The sequence below is a fragment of the Salmo trutta genome, chromosome 20 (genome assembly GCF_901001165.1).
Source record: "Salmo trutta chromosome 20, fSalTru1.1, whole genome shotgun sequence".
NCBI classification, from domain to species: domain Eukaryota; kingdom Metazoa; phylum Chordata; class Actinopteri; order Salmoniformes; family Salmonidae; genus Salmo; species Salmo trutta.
In genome coordinates this window covers 12,343,668-12,364,157 of record NC_042976.1, presented here as the reverse complement: position 1 = coordinate 12,364,157, position 20,490 = coordinate 12,343,668, and the positions used below count along the sequence as shown (strand labels likewise).

The window sequence follows — 20,490 nt, the reverse complement described above, 5'->3', positions numbered from 1 at the left end:
GTCTCAATGGAATCAAGGTATGAAATTATTGTTATTCTCAAATAAAGGAACGTCCCTTTTTCAGGACCCTGTCTTTCAAAGATAATTCATAAAAATCCAAATAACTTCACAGATCTTCATTGTTAAGGGCTTTAACACTGTTTCTCATGCTTGTTCAATGATCCATAAACAATTAATGAACATGCACCTGTGGAACGGTCGTTAAGACACTAACAGCTTACAGACGACAGGCAATTAAGGTCACAGTTATGAAAACTTAGGACACTAAAGAGGCCTTTCTACTGACTCTGAAAAACACCAAAAGAAAGATGCCCAAGGTCCCTGCTCATCTGCGTGAACGTGCTGCAAGGAGGCATGAGGACTGCAGATGTGGCCAGGGCAAAAAAATTGCAATGTCTGTACTGTGAGACACCAAGACAGCGCTACAGGGAGACAGGAAGGACAGCTGATCGTCCTCGCAGTGGCAGACCACGTGTAACAACACCTGCACAGGATCAGTACATCCGAACATCAGACCCGCGGGACAGGTACAGGATGGCAACAACAACTGCCCAAGTTACACTAGGAACGCACAATCCCTCCATCAGTGCTCAGACTGTCTGCAATAGGCTGAGAGAGGCTGGACTGAGGGATTGTAGGCCTGTTGTAAGGCAGGTCCTCACCAGACATCACCGGCAACAACGTCGCCTATGGGCACAAACCCACCGTCGCTGGACCAGACAGGACTGGTAAAAAGTGCTCTTCACTGATGGGTTGCGGTTTTGTCTCACCAGGGGTGATGGTCGGATTCGCGTTTATCGTCGAAGGAATGAGCGTTACTCCGAGGCCTGTACTCTGGAGTGAGATCGATTTGGAGGTGGAGGGTCCGTCATGGTCTGGGGCGGTGTGTCACAGCATCATCGGACTGAGCTTGTTGTCATTGCAGGCAATCTCAACGCTGTGCGTTACAGGGAAGACATCCTCCTCCCTCATGTGGTACCCTTCCTGCAAGCTCATCCTGAAATAACCCTCCAGCATGACAATGCCACCAGCCATACTGCTCGTTCTGTGCGTAATTTCCTGCAAGACAGGAATGTCAGTGTTCTGCCATGGCCAGCGAAGAGCCCGGATCTCAATCCCGTTGAGCACATCTGGGACCTGTTGGATCAGAGGGTGAGGGCTAGGGCCATTCCCCCCAGAAATGTCCGGGAACTTGCAGGTGCCTTGGTGGAAGAGTGGGGTAACATCTCACAGCAAGAACTGGCAAATCTGGTGCAGTCCATGAGGAGGAGCTGCACTGCAGTACTTAATGCAGCTGATGGCCACACCAGATACTGACTTAATTTAGATTTTGACCTCCCCCTTTGTTCAGGGACACATTATTCCATTTCTGTTAGTCACATGTCTGTGGAAATTGTTCAGTTTATGTCTGTTGTTGAATCTTGTTATGTTCATACAAATATTTACACATGTTAAGTTTGCTGAAAATAAGCTGCGTTTACTATCTCTTTTTGGGCTTAGTTGTTGTCAATTTGCAGTGTACACATTTTTGTAATTATGTTCCGGCTCTCGGACAAAAATCGTCCCACGGCTGAATCTAGTTGCCAACCCCTGATATATAGTATTCATTTTTTTTATATCTGTGTCCGTATTGTCCATTACTTTCTAGTGGATAGACCATATGGTTCAAGAGAATGGCCTAATGAATGAAAAAAGAATACATTCAACAGTGCCATTATTTTCAATAAATGTTTCAATTAACATTTACAACAAAGGCGTATTGACATAGTGATGTAAAAAAAATACATAAAGGGTATTTCATGCTGAAACCCTCAAGCTTTTTTTATTTATCATATTCGATTTTAAAATATATATTTTACATGTGATAAGGCCACACAGCTTTTGTTTTCCCACCTGCGAGGGATTGATCCAGCCTACACACTTTAGAGAGAGAATGATGGAGGTCGCTGTATCTTGGGGACCTTCAGTGCTGCAGACATTTTTGGGTACCTTCCCCAGATCTGTGCCCTCACCACAATCCTGTCTCGGTGCTCTATAGATAATTCCTCGTGGCTTGGTTTTTGCTCTGACATATATTGTCAACTGTGGGACCTTATATAGACAGGTGTGTGCCTTTCCAAATCATGTCCAATCAATTGAATTTACCACAGGTGGACTCCAATCAAGTTGAAGAAACATCTCAGGGATGCACCTGAGCTCCATTTCGAGTCACAAGGCAAAGGGTCTGAATACTTATGTGAATACGTTTTTTTATTATTTGCATGAAAATCTAAAAACCTGTTTTCGCTTTGTCATGATGGGGTATTGTGTGTAAATCTATGAGGATTTTTTCTTATGTATTTAATCCATTTTAAAATAAGGCTGTAACGTAACAAAATGGGGAAAAAGTCGAGGGGTCTGAATACTTTCCGAATGCACTGTACCTCCAATGGAGACTGTATTCCCTAGCCGGCCGGACGCTCTGCGGTCCATTTCAGTGGTTGTCATGAAGTGTGTGTGGTTTGTGGGTAATGTATCACTGGCATCAATCACTGATGCAGCTTTCTGCATTTTTATTTCTGAATGTACTGTGCCTTTCAGCAGTGAGTTGCAGTAGACAGAAGTAACCTATATTGTTAATACTTAACAGGCTGCTTTAAATGAAGAACCAACAAGATCTTGAAAAGAGCAGGTAAAAAAATGTGAATCTTTTTTGTATTGTAGAACCTGGCCTGGGGCATTCTCCATGATAAGTGTATGTCAAATGAGTGGGTGTGTAGATTAGTACATTGCGTGTGTGTGTTCGAGAGGGTGACGATGTCCTGTCACTTCACTGTCACCTCTCCTGTCACCTCTACTGTCACCTCTCCTGTGCAGCACAGCTCCAACCCACACAGCTACTGTCACCTCTCAACTCTCTCCTCTTCCACTAGGCAGCCCACACACACACACACACACATTCACTCAGGCACAAAACATGTGTCAATAGATAAACATAGGCACACACCTACATATTTAGCCATTTACACTCTCTCACACATACACACACACACACACACACACACACACACACACAGTGCTTGACTCATTTTGAATTGGCAGCCTGACAAAAGAGGATTTTTTAAAATAATTTGTCTATCCATCCTACTCACCTCCAATGACATGCCCAAAACCAACTTCTACCAACATAACATGTCCTCATTTCTCTTTAATAGTCTTCATTCTTCCTCCCCCACACGTTCTCCCCCTGCAATCTCACAAAGCTTACTACTCACTTAAAAATAGACTATCGCTTTGCGGGGGGGTGCTCTTTGGTAGTTGCAGTAAGATCTGATCAATAGTTACATACTGTATCCATAGATCCAGTCCTCTTTGAACCAGTGGAGAGTCCTGTTTAACAAACTGAGTGGTATAGGAAGGCTAAATGCAATCACAAGCAAGAGAAGGCTTGAAACATCTAGTTTAGTTGGTGGATAACTCCCATAGCCCTCAGCTGTGTGGCGTTAGGGAGCCTTTTGTGGGTTAGTTTTCCTGTAGGATATCACCGTAGTAATGTCAAGGATGGAGAGCAAGGACAGGTGACTGTCTGTCTTATCTATTTATGTGTTGTTGGTTCTCTTATTCATAATTCAATACAGATAGGGTTTCTATTGGACAGTGCATTCTTAACAAGTGGTACAGTAGGCCACTACACCTGAGTTTAGTTATTGACCATGCTCTAGCTAACCTACATCAAGCTCTGGATCTGCTTTAGAATATTCCGCTACTGAAGAATGGTCAAGCACCCTTTACTGGCTCAAATAACTGACCAATCAGCCTGTTACCAACCCGTAGTAAACTTTTGGGAAAAAATTGTGTTCGACGAGATACAATTCTATTTTACAGTAAACAAATTGACGAACTTTCAGCATGCTTATAGGGAAGGACATTCAACAAGCACAGCACTTACACAAATGACTGATGATTGGCTGAGAGAAATTGATGATAAAAAAGATTGTGGGGGCTGTTTTGTTAGACTTCAGTGCGGCTTTTGACATTATTGATCATAATCTGCCGGTGGAAAAACGTATATGTTATGGCTTTACACCCCCTGCTATATTGTGGATAACGAGTTACCTGTCTAACAGAGCACAGAGGGTGTTTTTTTTAATGGAAGCCTCCAACATAATCCAGGTAGAATCAGGGCAGATGTCTAGGCCCATTACTTTTTTCAATCTTTACTAATGACATGCCACTAGCTTTGAGTAAAACCAGTTTGTCTATGTATGCGGAAGACTCAACACTATACGTCAGCTACTACAGCGACTGAAATTACTGCAACACTTAACAAAGAGTTGCAATTAGTTTCAGAGTGGGTGGCAAGGAATAAGTTAGTCCTAAATAAAAGCATTGTATTTGGGACAAATCATTCACTAAACCCTAAACCTCAACTAAATCTTGGAATAAATAATGTGGAAATTGAGCAAGTGGAGGTGACTAAACTGCTTGGAGTAACCCTGGATTGTAAACTTTCATGGTCAAAACATATTGATACAACAGTAGCTAAGATGGGGAGAAGTCTGTCCATAATAAAGTCCTACTTTACCCTCTTAACAGCACTATCAACAAGGCTGGTCCTACAGGCCCTAGTTTTGTCGCACCTGGACTGAAAACGGATTTAGGAAAATTGCAATTGGCTCAGAACAGGGCAGCATGGCTGTCCCTTGGATGTACACAGATAACTAATATCTCTCCTGGCTCAAAGTGGAGGAGAGATTGACTTCATCACTAATTGGATTGATGAGCGGTATTGACAAGCTGAATGCACCGAGCTGTCTGTTTTGAACTACTAGCACACAGCTCGGACACCCATGCATACCCCAGAAGACATGCCACCAGAGGTCTCTTCACAGTCCCCAAGTCCAGAACAGACTATGGGAGGCTCACAGTACAACATAGAACCATGACTACATGGAACACTATTCAACATCAAGTAACTGATGCAAGCAGTAAAATGTTATTTAAAAAAAACAATAAAAATACACCTTATGGAACAGCGAGTGACTGTGAAGCAACACATACATACACACACACACACACACACACACACACAATAACATACGCACTACACACGTACACATGGATTTAGTACTGTAGATTTGTGGTAGTGGTGGAGTAGGGGCCTGAGGGCACACAGTGTGTTGTGAAATCTGTGAATGTATTGTAATCTTTTTAAAATTGCATAAACTGCCTTAATTTTGCTGGACCCCAGGAAGAGTAGCTGTAATGGGGATCCATAATAAATACAAATTAGAATCAACCCACAGATCTTGGTAAGGAAAGTAAACTGCTGGTTTATTATGCACAATGGTATTTTCAAGGTCAAGAGCTGGATCTCGTTAGAGAAATAAGATAGAGGGCAGGTCCTGTAGAGAAAGGTATTGACTTTTTCATTTAAATGCAATTCCACCAACTTTCAATCATTGTGTCTGTCAGCAGTTTGCATCACAACCCTGGAAAACATTCTTTGATGTTTTATTCCATGTCTTTTTTATAGGCCCATCTTCAGTGTGTCCTGCTCTTTGATGGGACCACACTTTGTTTTATAATGAAATAGCAAAGTGATAAGAGTAAATTGGGCTCATTGCCTTTGTTTTCTGCGAGGCGTATATCTGTTTTAATGTGTATCTATTACCATTAGAAAACCCCATTAGGAATAGTATCCATTAACAGTCATGTTTTCTTGTTCTTATTGAGACTCTCATCCTGCCCTGCATGTGTGACAAGTCTATGACATTATCAGTTGGCAGGGGAACAGAGTTGAATGTCCACACTGAAGTTAAAGATATTTATAACTAACCCAAGATGGTTCATCCGTGTCGTTTTCAATGGGAGCAAATGTAGCATAGTGGGCAGAACAAGCAAGGAGGTGGGCAGAGCCAGGCACAAGCTAGTGAGATCCTAGTGGCGCATTCTAGCATGTATATTTGCATATTTCCTTTGGGGAATATTCTCTGTGAACTGCGTGTGTGCAATACTTAATTTGCCATTTTTTTTACTTTGGAAAATATACAAAACGTAGTGCACTCGTTCATAACAGATTCTAGCTTTGAAAACTGAAAACTGTATTGCCATCGGGCTTTTCTTGGATGAGAAAATCAGCAGATTGTTGGCCCAGTTCCATCTCGCTCCGTACTCTCCCACTGCCGGCCACTGGGCTTCCTCTCCTCACCATATTTGGTGGGGAGGGGAAATTCCAACCTGATGCTTGATTTTTACATCTGGTGAAACATCTGGCTTCTTGTTCTGTCTGTGCTGGCATCCTGGAAGTGAAGCTAGCATACATGAATACGTTAAGATCTACAGGTAACTGTCAAAATAATGGAAACACTTGAGTAAATGATGGATACAAAGTATATTGAAAGCAGGCACTTTCACACAGGCGTGATTCCTGAGTTAATTAAGCAATTAACATCCCATCATGCATGTATAGAAATGCTGGGCAGGCCATTATTTTGGCCACCATGGCTATGCCCCTATAGGATGACAATGTCCCCATCAACAGGTTATGAGTGGTCACTGAATGGTTTGATGAGCATGAAAACAATGTAACCAACCAGGGTTGGTCCCTGGATGGGAGACCAGATGCTGCTGGAAGTGGTGTTGGAGGGCCAGTAGGAGGCACTCTTTCCTCTGGTCTAAAAATAAATATCCCAATGCCCCAGGGCAGTGATTGGGGACATTTCCCTGTGTAGAGAGCTGTCTTTCAGATGGGACATTAAACAGGTGTTCTGACTCTCTGTGGTCACTAAAGATCCCATGGCACTTATTGTAAGAGTAGGGGTGTTAACCCCAGTGTCCTGGATAAGTTCCCAATCTGACTCTCATACCATCATGGCCACCTAATCATCCCCAGATTCCAATTGGCTCATTCATCTCTCCTCTCCCCTGTAACTATTCCCCAGGTCGTTGCTGTAGATGAGAATGTGTTCTCAGTCAACTTATCTGGTAAAATAAAAATGATATTCCATGGCCGTCTGTCACCAGATCTAAACCCAAATTAAATACATGGGAGATTCTGGAGCTGTGCCTGAGACAGCGATTTCCACCACCATCAACCAAACACCAAATTATGAAATTCTCGTTGATAAATGGTGTTGCATCCCTCCAATAGAGTTTCAGACACTTACAGATATATGGCAAGCTGCATTGAAGCTGTTCTTATTCATGGTGGCCCAACACCCTATTAAGACACTTTGTTGGTGTTTCCTTTATTTTGTCAGTTACCTGAATTAAGGGTAATTGTTTACACGTTGTTTAATTAATTTATCTCTTTATGATTCATGAATTCACACCCCTCTGAGAAGCTCAATTACAAATGCCAGTATCCTTTTATAATGTCCTCAAAATAGATATGCTAATTAATACCCATCATAATCACTTCTTCACAGTGTTTGAACATCAAATTTGCCTAATACGCGCTGAGAGACAATCCACTTGCGTATTCACAAAAGGTTCACGTTTTCGTAAGATACAATGGTGCCTGTAGAGACGATAGAAAGCCCCGCTTTATAATCTATTTGGGGAATTCAACTATTTTGTTTGTTAATTTGATGGAATGAAATTGCTCACCGATGACCTGGTTATTAATGACTAGTTTAGTTTCACTTTTAATGGTACATAAAATGTGATGGATGGTCTATGGATGATCTCAGGATGGTCTATGAATGATCTCAGGATGGTCTATGAATGGTTTATGAATGGTCTATGGATGGTCTATGAATGTTAATTTATGTTTTTGTCTGTTTCTGTGTCTTTCAGGATGTAGTCTGGGGATTGAACTCCTTGTTTACCGTAAGTACCTTTTTAATCAATAAACTGATTTGACAATTATCTTCAAATGTGTTCGTTCTTGATGTACAGTGCCTTCTGTAATGGGTGATCTATCACCAGCAACAAACAGAGGTGACAGATTAGTGCCACAACAATTACCATAACACATAGGGTATACAGTGCCTTCAGAAAGTATTCATACCCCTTGACTTATTCCACATTTTGTTGTTACAGCCTGAATTCAAAATGGATTGAATTGATTTTTTTTATTGCCCAGCTGCTCTCAATACCCCATAATGACAAAGTGAAAACATGTTTTTAGACATTTTTGCAAATGTATTGGAAGTGAAATACAAAAATATCTAGTTTGCATACAGTAAGTTTTCACACCCCTGAGTCAATACATGTTAGAATCACCTTTGGCAGTGATTACAGCTGTGAGTCTTTCTGGGTAAATCTCTAAGAGCTTTGCACACCTGGCTTGTACAATATTTGCACATTATTATTTTTTTAAATTCTTCAAGCTATGTCAAGTTCGTTGTTTATCATCACTAGACAGACATTTTAAAGTCTTGACATAGCTTTTCAGGCCGATTTAAGTAAAAACTGTTTGAAAGTCAACATTGGCCTCATGATTAAATCGCTGAGCGGTTTGCTTCCTCTCCGCCAACTCAGTTAGGAAGCACACCTGTATCTTTGTAGTGACTGGGTGTATTGATACACCATCCAAAGTGTCATTAATAACTTCACTATGCTCAAAGGGATATTCACTTATTTTTTTTTATTTTTTTTTACACATCTACCAATAGGTGCCCTTCTTTGCTAGGCATTAGAAAACCTCTCTTGTCTTTGATTGAATCTGTGTTTAAAATTCACTGCAGGGCTGAGAGACCTTACAGATAATTATATATGTTGGTTACAGAGATGAGGTAGTCATTCAGAAATCATGTTAACACTGTTATTGCACACAGTGCTGCTTATTATGTGACTTGTTAAGCACATTTTTGCTCATTAACTTATTTAGGCTTGCCATTACCAAGGGGTTAAATACTTATTGACTCAAGACATTTCAGCTATTAATTGATTATTCATTTTTATAAATGACTAAAAACATCATTCCACTTTGTGTGTAATCCAGTGACAAACAAAATGAATTTAATCCATTATAAATTCAGGCTGTAACACAACAAAATGTGGAAAAAGTCAACGGGTGTGAATATTTTCTGAAGGCACTATATGCCCATAAATGAGGAACAGGTAGACTGAGGATGTTAAAATCTCTTATTTAAAAAATCAAACAAACAAACCCGTTTCCTAACATTCCCCAAGCATTTTGTGTAAACATTGAGGAGAAAACAGGTGGGTAATGAGAATTTGCGTGTTAAGTGTTTCTGGAATGCTGTGTTGCTTGGTGGCTGTGTCCCACGGTAATGATAAGAGACTAACCGATATGTTTTTTTGTTGGTCGGATTCCCATTTATCTGCAGATACACTGTTTTACAGCACGGAAATGAAAAAGTGTAATTTCTTCACACATGTTCTCAAATTGCCATCTAAAAGAGAAATTGTTCAAGAAATATGCTTAAAATGTGTTTCTTATATTGTAAAATAATAACACATCACGAGACTGGTCGCAAATGATCAGATAAGCATGACATTTCCTTTTTTCATCCTTTTTATTGAAAATCTGTTATCTGTGACATTTTTGTCCGATACCAATATATCGGTAAAAGGCCAATTTCAGCCACTAATATCGGTGAACCGATATATCGGACGGACTCTGGTGGTGCTGCAGCCTGATGCTCAGTCATGCCCTGAGGCTTAGCTTTTAATCAGGAAGTGAGGCGCTCGCCACACAGACCTAGCCACCATTTTATCTCCCTAATAACACAATGCGCCTCGCTCGCCATGCACACAGTCTCTATGGCAACAGGATTATTACACTACTTTGTTTGTCAGTTAGTATCACACAACAACAAACCTAATAGTCTGGCAAGTGGTTGTTTGTTTTAATCTTGGTTAGCAGGTTGTTGTTTATTTAAACAGTTGTCGCGCTCTCATTTCCCTCAGGATCTACTTAACTTTGATGACCCATTGAACATTGACGCGGCCGAGCATCATCTGCGTGATAAGGTAATGAAACCAACCAGTCCACCTGGAGGGAGGTCATCTTCCCTCTATCCTGTACATGGTCTTACATGAGCAGTAGGAAGTTGGAATTGTTGTCGGAAAGCTCTACAAGTGGAATGTGGGGTAGTTCTGTAGAACTCTCTCTCACCACCACTGGACTGTGAGTGGGTCAAATGGACCATTCAGAAACACTAGAGACTGGGCTGTAGTGTATGTCTCACTCGGTATGTCTAAGCAGGGCACTATATAGTAAATAGGGAGCCATTTGGGATGCACCCTATGTCTCATTCTCCCTGCAGGAGACAGACCAGTGTGTCGACGTGGATTAACTTACATCCTGTTGTACACACTGCTGCTGAAACATCCAGCCAACCAGGCCCCCAAGAGCTGGTCTGGGATCAGAGGTTCCCAGAGGAACTTACATCCTGACACATTAACTACCGGAACAGCGAGCCCCTAAGCCAGCCCCCCAAGAGGTGATCTGGGAACCTCAGATCCCAGAGGAACTTACATCCTGACACACTGACTACCGGAACAGCCAGCTCCCCAAGAGCTGGTCTGGGATCAGACTGTTGTTGACATGAGTGATTGGATTCACTGTGATGTGTCTCCTACCGTACTGCAGGCCTAGCCTGGCCTAGTAGCACCATTGCAGAGAGACAGAGCTAGCAGCTGTTCCAACCGCTCCATAATTAAACTGTGGTGGGACCACTCACACTCCCTCCCAAATGGTGCTCGGCTGGGGCTTGCAGTACTCCCAAGGTGCTCCCCAGTCCCCAGCCAGGCATGTGCTTCACTGCAGAGAGACGGAAAGAGCAGTTAATATCTCAACAGCAGGGCAAGACTACTGTACTGTCTTCGTGGACTCATGCTTTATTATAGGTGGTTTACAGTCAAACGCTCCCTAAAACACTTCAGTGAGCAGGCCTTTCTAATCGACCTGGCCCGGGTATCCTGGAAGGATATTGACCTCATCCCGTCAGTAGAGGATGCCTGGTTGTTCTTTAAAAGTGCTTTCCTCTCCATCTTAAATAAGCATGCCCCATTCAAAAAATGTAGAACTAAGAACAGATATAGCCCTTGGTTCACTCCAGACCTGACTGCCCTTGACCAACACAAAAACATCCTGTGGCATTCTGCATTAGCATCGAATAGCCCCCACGATATGCAACTTTTCAGGGAAGTCAGGAACCAATATACTCCGTCAGTTAGGAAAGCTAAGGCTAGCTTTTTCAAACAGAAATTTGCTTCCTGTAACACTAATTCCAAAAAGGACACTGTAAAGTCCATGGAGAATAAGAGCACCTCCTCCCAGCTGCCCACTGCACTGAGGATAGGAAACATTGTCACCACCGATAAATCTACGATAATTGATCATTTCAATAAGCATTTTTCTACGGCTGGCCATGCTTTCCACCTGGCTACCCCTACCCCAGCCAACATCTCAGCACCCCCTGTAGCAACTTGCCCATGCCCCCCACCCCCCGCTTCTCCTTCACCCAAATCCAGACAGCTGATATTCTGAAAGAGCTGCAAAATCTGGACCCCTACAAATCAGCTGGGCTAGACAATCTTGACTTTCTCTTTCTAAAATTATCCGCCAAAATTGTTGCTTACCCTGTTACTAGCTTGTTCAATCTCTCTTTCGTATCGTCTGAGATCCCCAAAGATTTGAAAGCTGCCGCAGTCATCCCCCTCTTCAAAGGGGGAGACGCTCTAGACCCAAACTGTTATAGACCTATATCCATCCTGCCCTGCCTTTCTAAAATCTTCAAAAGTCAAGTTAACAAACAGATCACCGACCATTTCGAATCCCACTGTACCTTCCCCACTATGCAATCTGGTTTCCGAGCTGTTCATGGGTGCACCTCAGCCACGCTCAAGGTCCTAAACGGTATCATAACCACCATTGATAAAAGACAGTACTGTGCAGCCATCTTCATTTACCTGGCCAAGGCTTTCGACTTGGTCAATCACCACATTCTTATCGGCAGACTCAGTAGCCTTGGCTTCTCAAATGACTGCCTCGCCTGGTTCACCAACTACTTCTCAGATAGAGTTCAGTGTGTCAAATCGGAGGGCCTGTTGTCCGGACCTCTGGCAGTCTCTATGGGGGTTCAATTCTCGGCCAACTTTTTTCTCTGTATATACCAATGATGTCGCTCTTGATTCGCTGATCCACCTCTACGCAGACGACACCATTCTGTGTACATCTGGCCCTTCTTTGGACACTGTGCTAACAAACCTCCAAACGAGCTTCAATGCCATGCAACACTCCTTCCGAGGCCTCCAACTGCTTTTAAAAGCAAGTAAAACTAAGTGCATGCTCTTCAACCGATTGCTGCTCGCACCCTCCCGCCCGACTAGCATCACTACTCTGGACGGTTATGACTTAGAATATGTGGACAACTACAAATACCTAGGTGTCTGGTTAGACTGTAAACTCTCCTTCCAGATTCACATTAAGCATCTCCAATCCCCCCAAAAATCTAGAATCGGCTTTCTATTTCGTAACAAAGCCTCCTTCACTCATGCTGCCAAACATCAGCTGTCAGAGCAGCTTACCGATCACTGTACCTGTACACAGCCAATCTGTAAATAGCACACCCAACTACCTCACCCCCATATTATTACTTACCCTCTTGCTATTTTGCACCCCAGTATCTCTACTTGCACATCATCATCTGCACATCTATCACTCCAGTGTTAATGCTAAATTGTAATTATTTTGCCTCTGGCCTATTTATTGCCTACTGCTTTGCTTTATCTTGGCCAGGTCGCAGTTGTAAATGTGAACTTGTTCTCAACTGGCCTACCTGGTTAAATAAAGGTGAAATAAAAATAAAATACAGGAAAGGTCAGGTCTTCAGTCTGTTGGCCACTGCAGCAGGTCAATATCGGCACCGTCTCCTCCTGTGTAGAATGGAGGCTTTGACTGCCTGGCTTGGTGACCGGTTCACACCGGTTGGTTTCGCACACCAACACCCCAAGCCCTGTTCAAAACTCAGATTGGGCTTGAGGAACACAAACTAGAGGAAAAGAGACAGGAGAAAGTATGTGAGCGAAGGAAGGAACATGCTGAACTGATGTCTGAGAGGAGGCGGGAGACGGGAGAGGAGGCGGGAGACGGGAGAGGAGGCGGGAGACGGGAGAGGAGGCGGGAGACGGGAGAGGAGGCGGGAGACGGGAGAGGAGGCGGGAGACGGGAGAGGAGGCGGGAGGCGGGAGAGGAGGCGAGAGGAGGCGGGAGACGGGAGAGGAGGCGGGAGACGGGAGAGGAGGCGGGAGACGGGAGAGGGGGCGGGAGACGGGAGAGGAGGCGGGAGACGGGAGAGGAGGCGGGAGACGGGAGAGGAGGCGGGAGACGGGAGAGAAGGCGGGAGAGGAGGCGGGAGAGGGGGCAGGCGACGGGAGAGGAGACGGGAGAGGAGACGGGACCTACAGGAAGTATTTATTTCAGTGGATGGTTTCCTCTGGTCTCTACAGTCCTGAGGGATCCGGTGTTGTCTTTTATTTCGAAAGTTCTGTCTGTCTAACCGTCGCAAGGCCTGTGCAGTGAATCTGTGTTCTGCAACATTACACACCTAAAACGTCCACCTTTTACAGTAGGAGTAGTGGTTGACATGTAGTTATTAACCAGTGCAGTATGTGCATATGTGCCGGATGTTTGTATGAAAACTATTAATCCACTTTAAAGTATATATTCTTTATTATGAACATCCGCGCTATTAACATCCTTGAGTTGCCAACAAAGTATTAAAATGTTTAATTCAATGATTTATATATCAATGAATGCAACATCATTTGCATATTACTGATCCAGGCCATACATTTCCTTATGTGTTTTCCAGTTGTAGCTCCTAGCCTGGAGCTGTGCATTCAGACATGTATTTGCACATTATTTACATTTTGAGTTAGTCATACAATTAGATATATTCACTTAAAACCACTGTCTTCTGCAGACCTCATATTTCTCAGCTTTGTGTACTTCAGCCTTTCTAGCAAACAGGCTTCTGGGGCTGGGTCCCAACTGTGTTGCTGTGGCAGCCATTTGGTCACATTAGGAGTATGGATCCTTCTGTGTGATGGTCTGTCCATCCTGTCTGTCTGAATGAATGATGCTGCTCAACTGGCCGGGCAGGCAGAAGGCTCTGTTGGGGAGACGACTCATATCTCACACACCACTGTAACTTTAAGGTTGTTGTTCAGAGCAGCCATTCAGACCAATTACAGAGAGAGTTACAAAGAGAGTAGTGTCCACAGGCCATAGTGGGCTTCCTACACAGTGGGAACAGGTGACAGGTTCCCCTGGACATTACCGTTGATGCACTACTGTGACAGGTTCCCCTGGACAGTACCGGTGATGCACTACTGTGACAGGTCCCCCTGAACAGTACCGTTGATGCACTACTGTGACAGGTTCCCCTGAACAGTACCGGTGATGCACTACTGTGACAGGTCCCCCTGAACAGTACCGTTGATGCACTACTGTGACAGGTTCCCCTGGACAGTACCGGTGATGCACTACTGTGACAGGTCCCCCTGAACAGTACCGTTGATGCACTACTGTGACAGGTTCCCCTGGACAGTACCGTTGATGCACTACTGTGACAGGTTCCCCTGGACAGTACCGGTGATGCACTACTGTGACAGGTTCCCCTGGACAGTACCGGTGATGCACTACTGTGGCAGGTTCCCCTGGACGGTACCGTTGTTTTTCATATCAGGAAGAACTTGTCTCATTATCCCTATTTATTGATTTTGAAGGTCAATTTGATTCACGCCACTCTGCAGGAAATGGGGAAATGAAAATAAGCAGGAATGGTTATCGAAACAGACCGAACTAAAAGTTTTCTGCTGTGTCAGAATGATTCTCAAGTCAGCTTCCCTGTGGTGTTGAAAATGGCTGAGTTGCACTAGTAACAGCCGGGGAAGCCAGGTCGGGTGTTGGTGTGAGTCGGGTCCACAATCAAGCAAAGTAAGGAACGGTGGCCCATGCAATAGTCCCTCAAATTTTTCTCAGCACTGAGTAAATTTCCGGTTCTGCTGAGCGCAGACTTGAACATTGTGAAAATTCTGTGCAACTTCCAGTGTGCTTTTACTGTAAACACTGAGGCTGTACCCGCTTTGTTAGTTTTAACAGGGGCTAAGTAGGCTATTGTGGCAATTTGATCATAACTAGGGCCTACCAGAGTGGCCTACCATCAAAAACAATGTAGAAAATGCATCCCATAACATTTTTACATGGAAATAGCTGTTCTATCATTCAGCCTACAGTAGCAGCCAATGTGTGGTGTTCAATGTAGGCCTACATTCCATGAGACTTTTGAAAAAAAACATGCAGGGCTTGACATTAACCTGTTTATCCACTTGTCCTTCAGACAAGGAGGTGACTGAAAATGGTATTGTTTGATGAAAGAAACAAAATAAAATGCATTACTATTCACATACCATTATTAGAGAATCAGACAAATTATGCTAACCTATTGGCTACTTAGCTTATTCAAGCCTGTCTCGAAATACAACACTGCCACTTTAAGACAAAAAAGGTTCTTTATGTGACTCACTATTCAAAGATGTCTAGAAATGTACAAGTTTTGTGCTCTTGTAGGAAGCAATCCCTCCCCTATTGCTGACTACAAATTATCTATAACTGGGCTGATAACTCACTAACTAGTAAAGGATATGAACAAAATGTGCACACCTGGCTACATGCAGCTCTTGCTTTGATCTCAAAACAAGCGCATCTACTCAGACCACAGCTGTAAACATAGTCCAGATCAAAATAAAGGGCACAGATCCATATACAGTGAGGGGAAAAAAGTATTTGATCCCCTGCTGATTTTGTGCGTTTGCCCACTGACAAAGAAATGATCAGTCTATAATTTTAATGGTAGGTTTATTTCAACAGTGAGAGACAGAATAACAACAAAAAAATCCAGAAAAACGCATGTCAAAAATGTTATAAATTGATTTGCATTTTAATGAGGGAAATAAGTATTTGACCCCCTCTCAATCAGAAAGATTTCTGGCTCCCAGGTGTCTTTTATACAGGTAACGAGATGAGATTAGGAGCACACTCTTAAAGGGAGTGCTCCTAATCTCAGTTTGTTACCTGTATAAAAGACACCTGTCCACAGAAGCAATCAATCAATCAGATTCCAAACTCTCCACCATGGCCAAGACCAAAGAGCTCTCCAAGGATGTCAGGGACAAGATTGTAGACCTACACAAGGCTGGAATGGGCTACAAGACCATCGCCAAGCAGCTTGGTGAGAAGGTGACAACAGTTGGTGCGACTATTCGCAAATGGAAGAAACACAAAAGAACTGTCAATCTCCTTTTTCCTGGGGCTCCATGCAAGATCTCACATCGTGGAGTTGCAATGATTATGAGAACAGTGAGGAATCAGCCCAGAACTGCACGGGAGGATCTTGTCAATGATCTCAAGGCAGCTGGGACCATAGTCACCAAGGAAACAATTGGTAACACACTACCACACAAATCCTGCAGCGCCCGCAAGGTCCCCCTGCTCAAGAAAGCACATATACATGCCCGTCTGAAGTTTGCCAATGAACATCTGAATGATTCAGAGGACAACTGGGTGAAAGTGTTGTGGTCAGATGAGACCAAAATGGAACTCTTTGGCATCAACTCAACTCGCCGTGTTTGGAGGAGGAGGAATGCTGCCTGTGACCCCAAGAACACCATCCCCACCGTCAAACATGGAGGTGGAAACATTATGCTTTGGGGGTGTTTTTCTGCTAAGGGGACAGGACAACTTCACCGCATCAAAGGGACGATGGACGGGGCCATGTACCGTCAAATCTTGGTGAGAACCTCCTTCCTTCAGCCAAGGCATTGAAAATGGGTTGTGGATGGGTATTCCAGCATGACAATGACTCAAAACACACGGCCAAGGCAACAAAGGAGTGGCTCAAGAAGAAGCACATTAAGGTCCTGGAGTGGCCTAGCCAGTCTCCAGACCTTAATCCCATAGAAAATCTGTGGAGGGAGCTGAAGGTTCGAGTTGCCAAACGTCAGGCTCGAAACCTTAATGACTTGGAGAAGATCTGCAAAGAGGAGTGGGACAAAATCCCCCCTGAGATGTGTGCAAACCTGGTGGCCAACTACAAGAAACGGCTGACCTCTGATTGCCAGCAAGGGTTTTGCCACCAAGTACTAAATCATGTTTTGCAGAGGGGTCAAATACTTATTTCCCTCATTAAAATGCGAATCATTTTATAACATTTTTGACATGCATTTTTCTGGATTTTTTTGTTGTTATTCTGTCTCTCACTGTTGAAATAAACCTACCATTAAAATTATAGACTGATCATTTCTTTGTCAGTGGGCAAATGCACAAAATCAGCAGGAGATCAAATACTTTTTTCCCCTCACTGTATGGCAATGGTCTATTTACATATAGGCTTACTGCAGCTCTGATTGGTTATGCCACACCAGTCTGTGTAGAGTAGGGGCTGAGTCGTGTCTGTCAATGTAATAGAATCCTACTCCGATGCGTTCTGCAAAATCAATTGCGTAGTTTTGTTTCGGTATGTTGCATTCCAAGTGGATAATATTGTGTGGATTCGATCACAATTGCCACAGTAAAGGGAAACATTGATAGACTTAACAGGGAAAACTCTAGAACACAGATCTGTAGTAGTTGTCCCAGCTGCCTCTCCCACCCCCTGCCAAGTGTGATGTCCACGGTCTGTGGTTCTCGACGTGAGGGCGGGGGCATATGTGAGGAGTGTCCAATCTCTGGGTCTCCCCTGACTCTGTAGCTGTGGCATGCCGACTGAACATCAAGTCACTGTGCAGGAGGGAACTGGGCGACCACAACTCACACGTCCGCCACATAGCACGTCTGCCTCACTAATGCTAAATGACCATGTAGTGACCATACTGATGCATCAGTCGCCCTGCTTACTGACTCCCCTGTGGTTTCTCTTCACAGGCAGCTGGGCCTCAAACTCTCTTGCTCTCTCTCGCGCTCTTTCACTCTCTGTCTCTTTCACACTCTCTCTTTCTCCCCTCATCTCTCTCTGTCCCTCTACCTCCCTCTTTCAGAGTGGACAGGACACCTCCATGGGGGTCATCCCTCTACCTCCCTCTTTCAGAGTGGACAGGACACCTCCATGGGGGTCATCTCTCTACCTCCCTCTTTCAGAGTGGACAGGACACCTCCATGGGGGTCATCTCTCTACCTCCCTCTTTCAGAGTGGACAGGACACCTCCATGGGGGTCATCCCTCTACCTCCCTCTTTCAGAGTGGACAGGACACCTCCATGGGGGTCATCCCTCTACCTCCCTCTTTCAGAGTGGACAGGACACCTCCATGGGGGTCATACAGTAGTTCTGTGTGAAAGATGGAACATACCAAAACGGAACAGACTGCTGACCGTTGACCTTAAAACTATGGCGCCTAAAGAAACCGATGATTAGCCAGGCGAGACGTCTGTCTTGACCTTCATACTGTATGTTTTTTAACAAACACAAAATAATATTGGACCTATACGTTGACATGTCAATGTGGTATACACCTAGCTATAGCAATGCCACAGAAAACGGTTGATTTTAAAGTTGGCCACAGCAAACTAACAGCAACATTTCCAGTGATAAGTTACTCTAGCATGGTCAGCCATTCTGCACCATTAATGATCCCCAGTTCGATGGCTTAGAGACGCCTTTACACAAGGTTCTCCTGAGGAACCATGAGGAACCCTGTGGTCTTATGACTGCATCCTAATGCAAGTCTATGGATCTACATCCAGCACAGGACCAGTTTGTCTGACTGTGGATTAATAGCCAATTAGCCAACTGTTTGCATGTCCGATCTGGTTCTTCATGGTTCTACATTACATGGTTCTGCATTACATGGTTCCACGAAGTGGTCATCAACGCCATGTATGTCTGTTTCATGAAGTGGAAATCTGGACGGTGCAGAAGTAGTTATTTTCATTCTGTGAAATCACTATCTGACCTGTGTGATGTCAGACTGTCTGTCTAGTGTTTAACACCTTGGTAGCTGTAGGCCACCTTCAACCCTGACCTGATCTGACCTGAATCGATCCCATCTACCAGGTGAGCCATTGGCCTCCAGAATGTTTTCTCAGTAGCCCTGCTGTGGCGGTAGAGGGGATTAACAGTGATAAAAGTGAGAGATGAGTGCCGTGAGGTCTCCTTTCTCACCACAGATCTATCTCTCTATCGGCCACCCCCTCCTTTTCATCCTCCCATCCACCTCTTCATCCATCCCTCCCTCCCTTCCACTGCCTATCATGACAGCCTCTGCTGAGATGGTGTTCTGGTGATGTGATTACCGTTACATAACCAGACTGCTGCTCCTGCCTGCAGCAATAGTGGTGTACAGCTTGCCTGGGCCTCTGAGCTGATAGGGTTTACCAGACACGGTAGTGTTCCACTACCCAGGAAGCCCTGTTGCAACACTGATATGATATATGTTGTTTCCTGCCTGTGGTGTACACAGTGGCGTCAGGAGAGAAGAGCAGTATACAGGAGAATCACATTAATGCTGGGCTGTCTGGTCCCATCTGGACAGTGGACATCCAGGTTGGGCTATCAGAATATTTAGGCTGGAGGGGGAGTGAGTGTTTGAGGGTCTCTCACTCTGCAGATGGTCCAAACTGTCCCAAAATAGAGAAGAGTATAGAACATCTCTGGATGACGTGCTCCTCACTAAGTAAAAAGGTCAAGTCACCTGTTATCCCTGCCTGGATAGGGAGGAGAGAAGAGGAGCCATGCAGGCCTGTGTCCTGACGTTACCTTGTTTGGTGTAAGAAATTATGTCACAGGGTCACTGAATGCCATTGATTGGTCATTTTTGTGTCTGAAAACTTCTAAATGGCCAAACCAAATAATGTCATCTCTCCCATCTGAGTCTAATAAACAAACGTGCCGTATCAATGACAGCTCACTCAATCATCGCCTGGGAGTCTGAACACTGACATCGATAAGATCTGACAGGAAATTCTGCTCGTCTCTTTGCCTGTATTCTCTACCAGGGGAGGGACAGTATGTCATTTTTACTTATTCCCTGAGGAAAATGGTTTACAAGTCTGCATGATTCTGTTGATTCACTTCAGTTTTACTTTTGAAGTCGTTTGAGGACATTGCGTTGTAATCTCAATGGCCAGTTAATTAGGTACACCCATCTAGTACTGGGTCGGACCCCCAACTTTGCCTCCAAAACAGCCTGAAATCTTCGTGGCATGGAAATTAGTATCAAGGGACCTAATGTGTGCCAAGAAAACATTCCCCTCACCAGTACACCACCGCCACCAGCCTGTACCATTGACACCAGGCAGGTTGGGTCCATGGCCTCTTACGCCAAATCCTGACTGGCATCAGCTTGATTCATTGAACCAGGCAATGTTTTTCTACGTCTCAATTGTCCAGTGCCGCTTCTTCTTGTTTTTAGCTGATAGGAGTGGAACCCGGTGTGGTCGTCTGCTGTAATAGCCTATCCGTGACAAGGACCGACGACTTGTGCGTTCTGATATGCCGTTCTGCACACCACTGTTGTACTGCGCCGTTATTTTT

At 44.2% G+C, this 20,490-nt stretch overlaps 1 protein-coding gene across 1 annotated transcript in view; it reads left to right on the top strand.

Moving 5' to 3' along the window:
- LOC115155560 (NEDD8-conjugating enzyme UBE2F) overlaps positions 1 to 20,490 on the top strand; it is an 83,707-nt gene that overhangs the window by 48,567 nt on the left and 14,650 nt on the right. The window contains exons 9-10 of the mRNA XM_029702271.1: positions 7,780 to 7,812; positions 9,862 to 9,924. Coding sequence (XP_029558131.1) covers positions 7,780 to 7,812; positions 9,862 to 9,924 — 96 coding nt within the window. The remainder of the gene's footprint in view (positions 1 to 7,779; positions 7,813 to 9,861; positions 9,925 to 20,490) is intronic.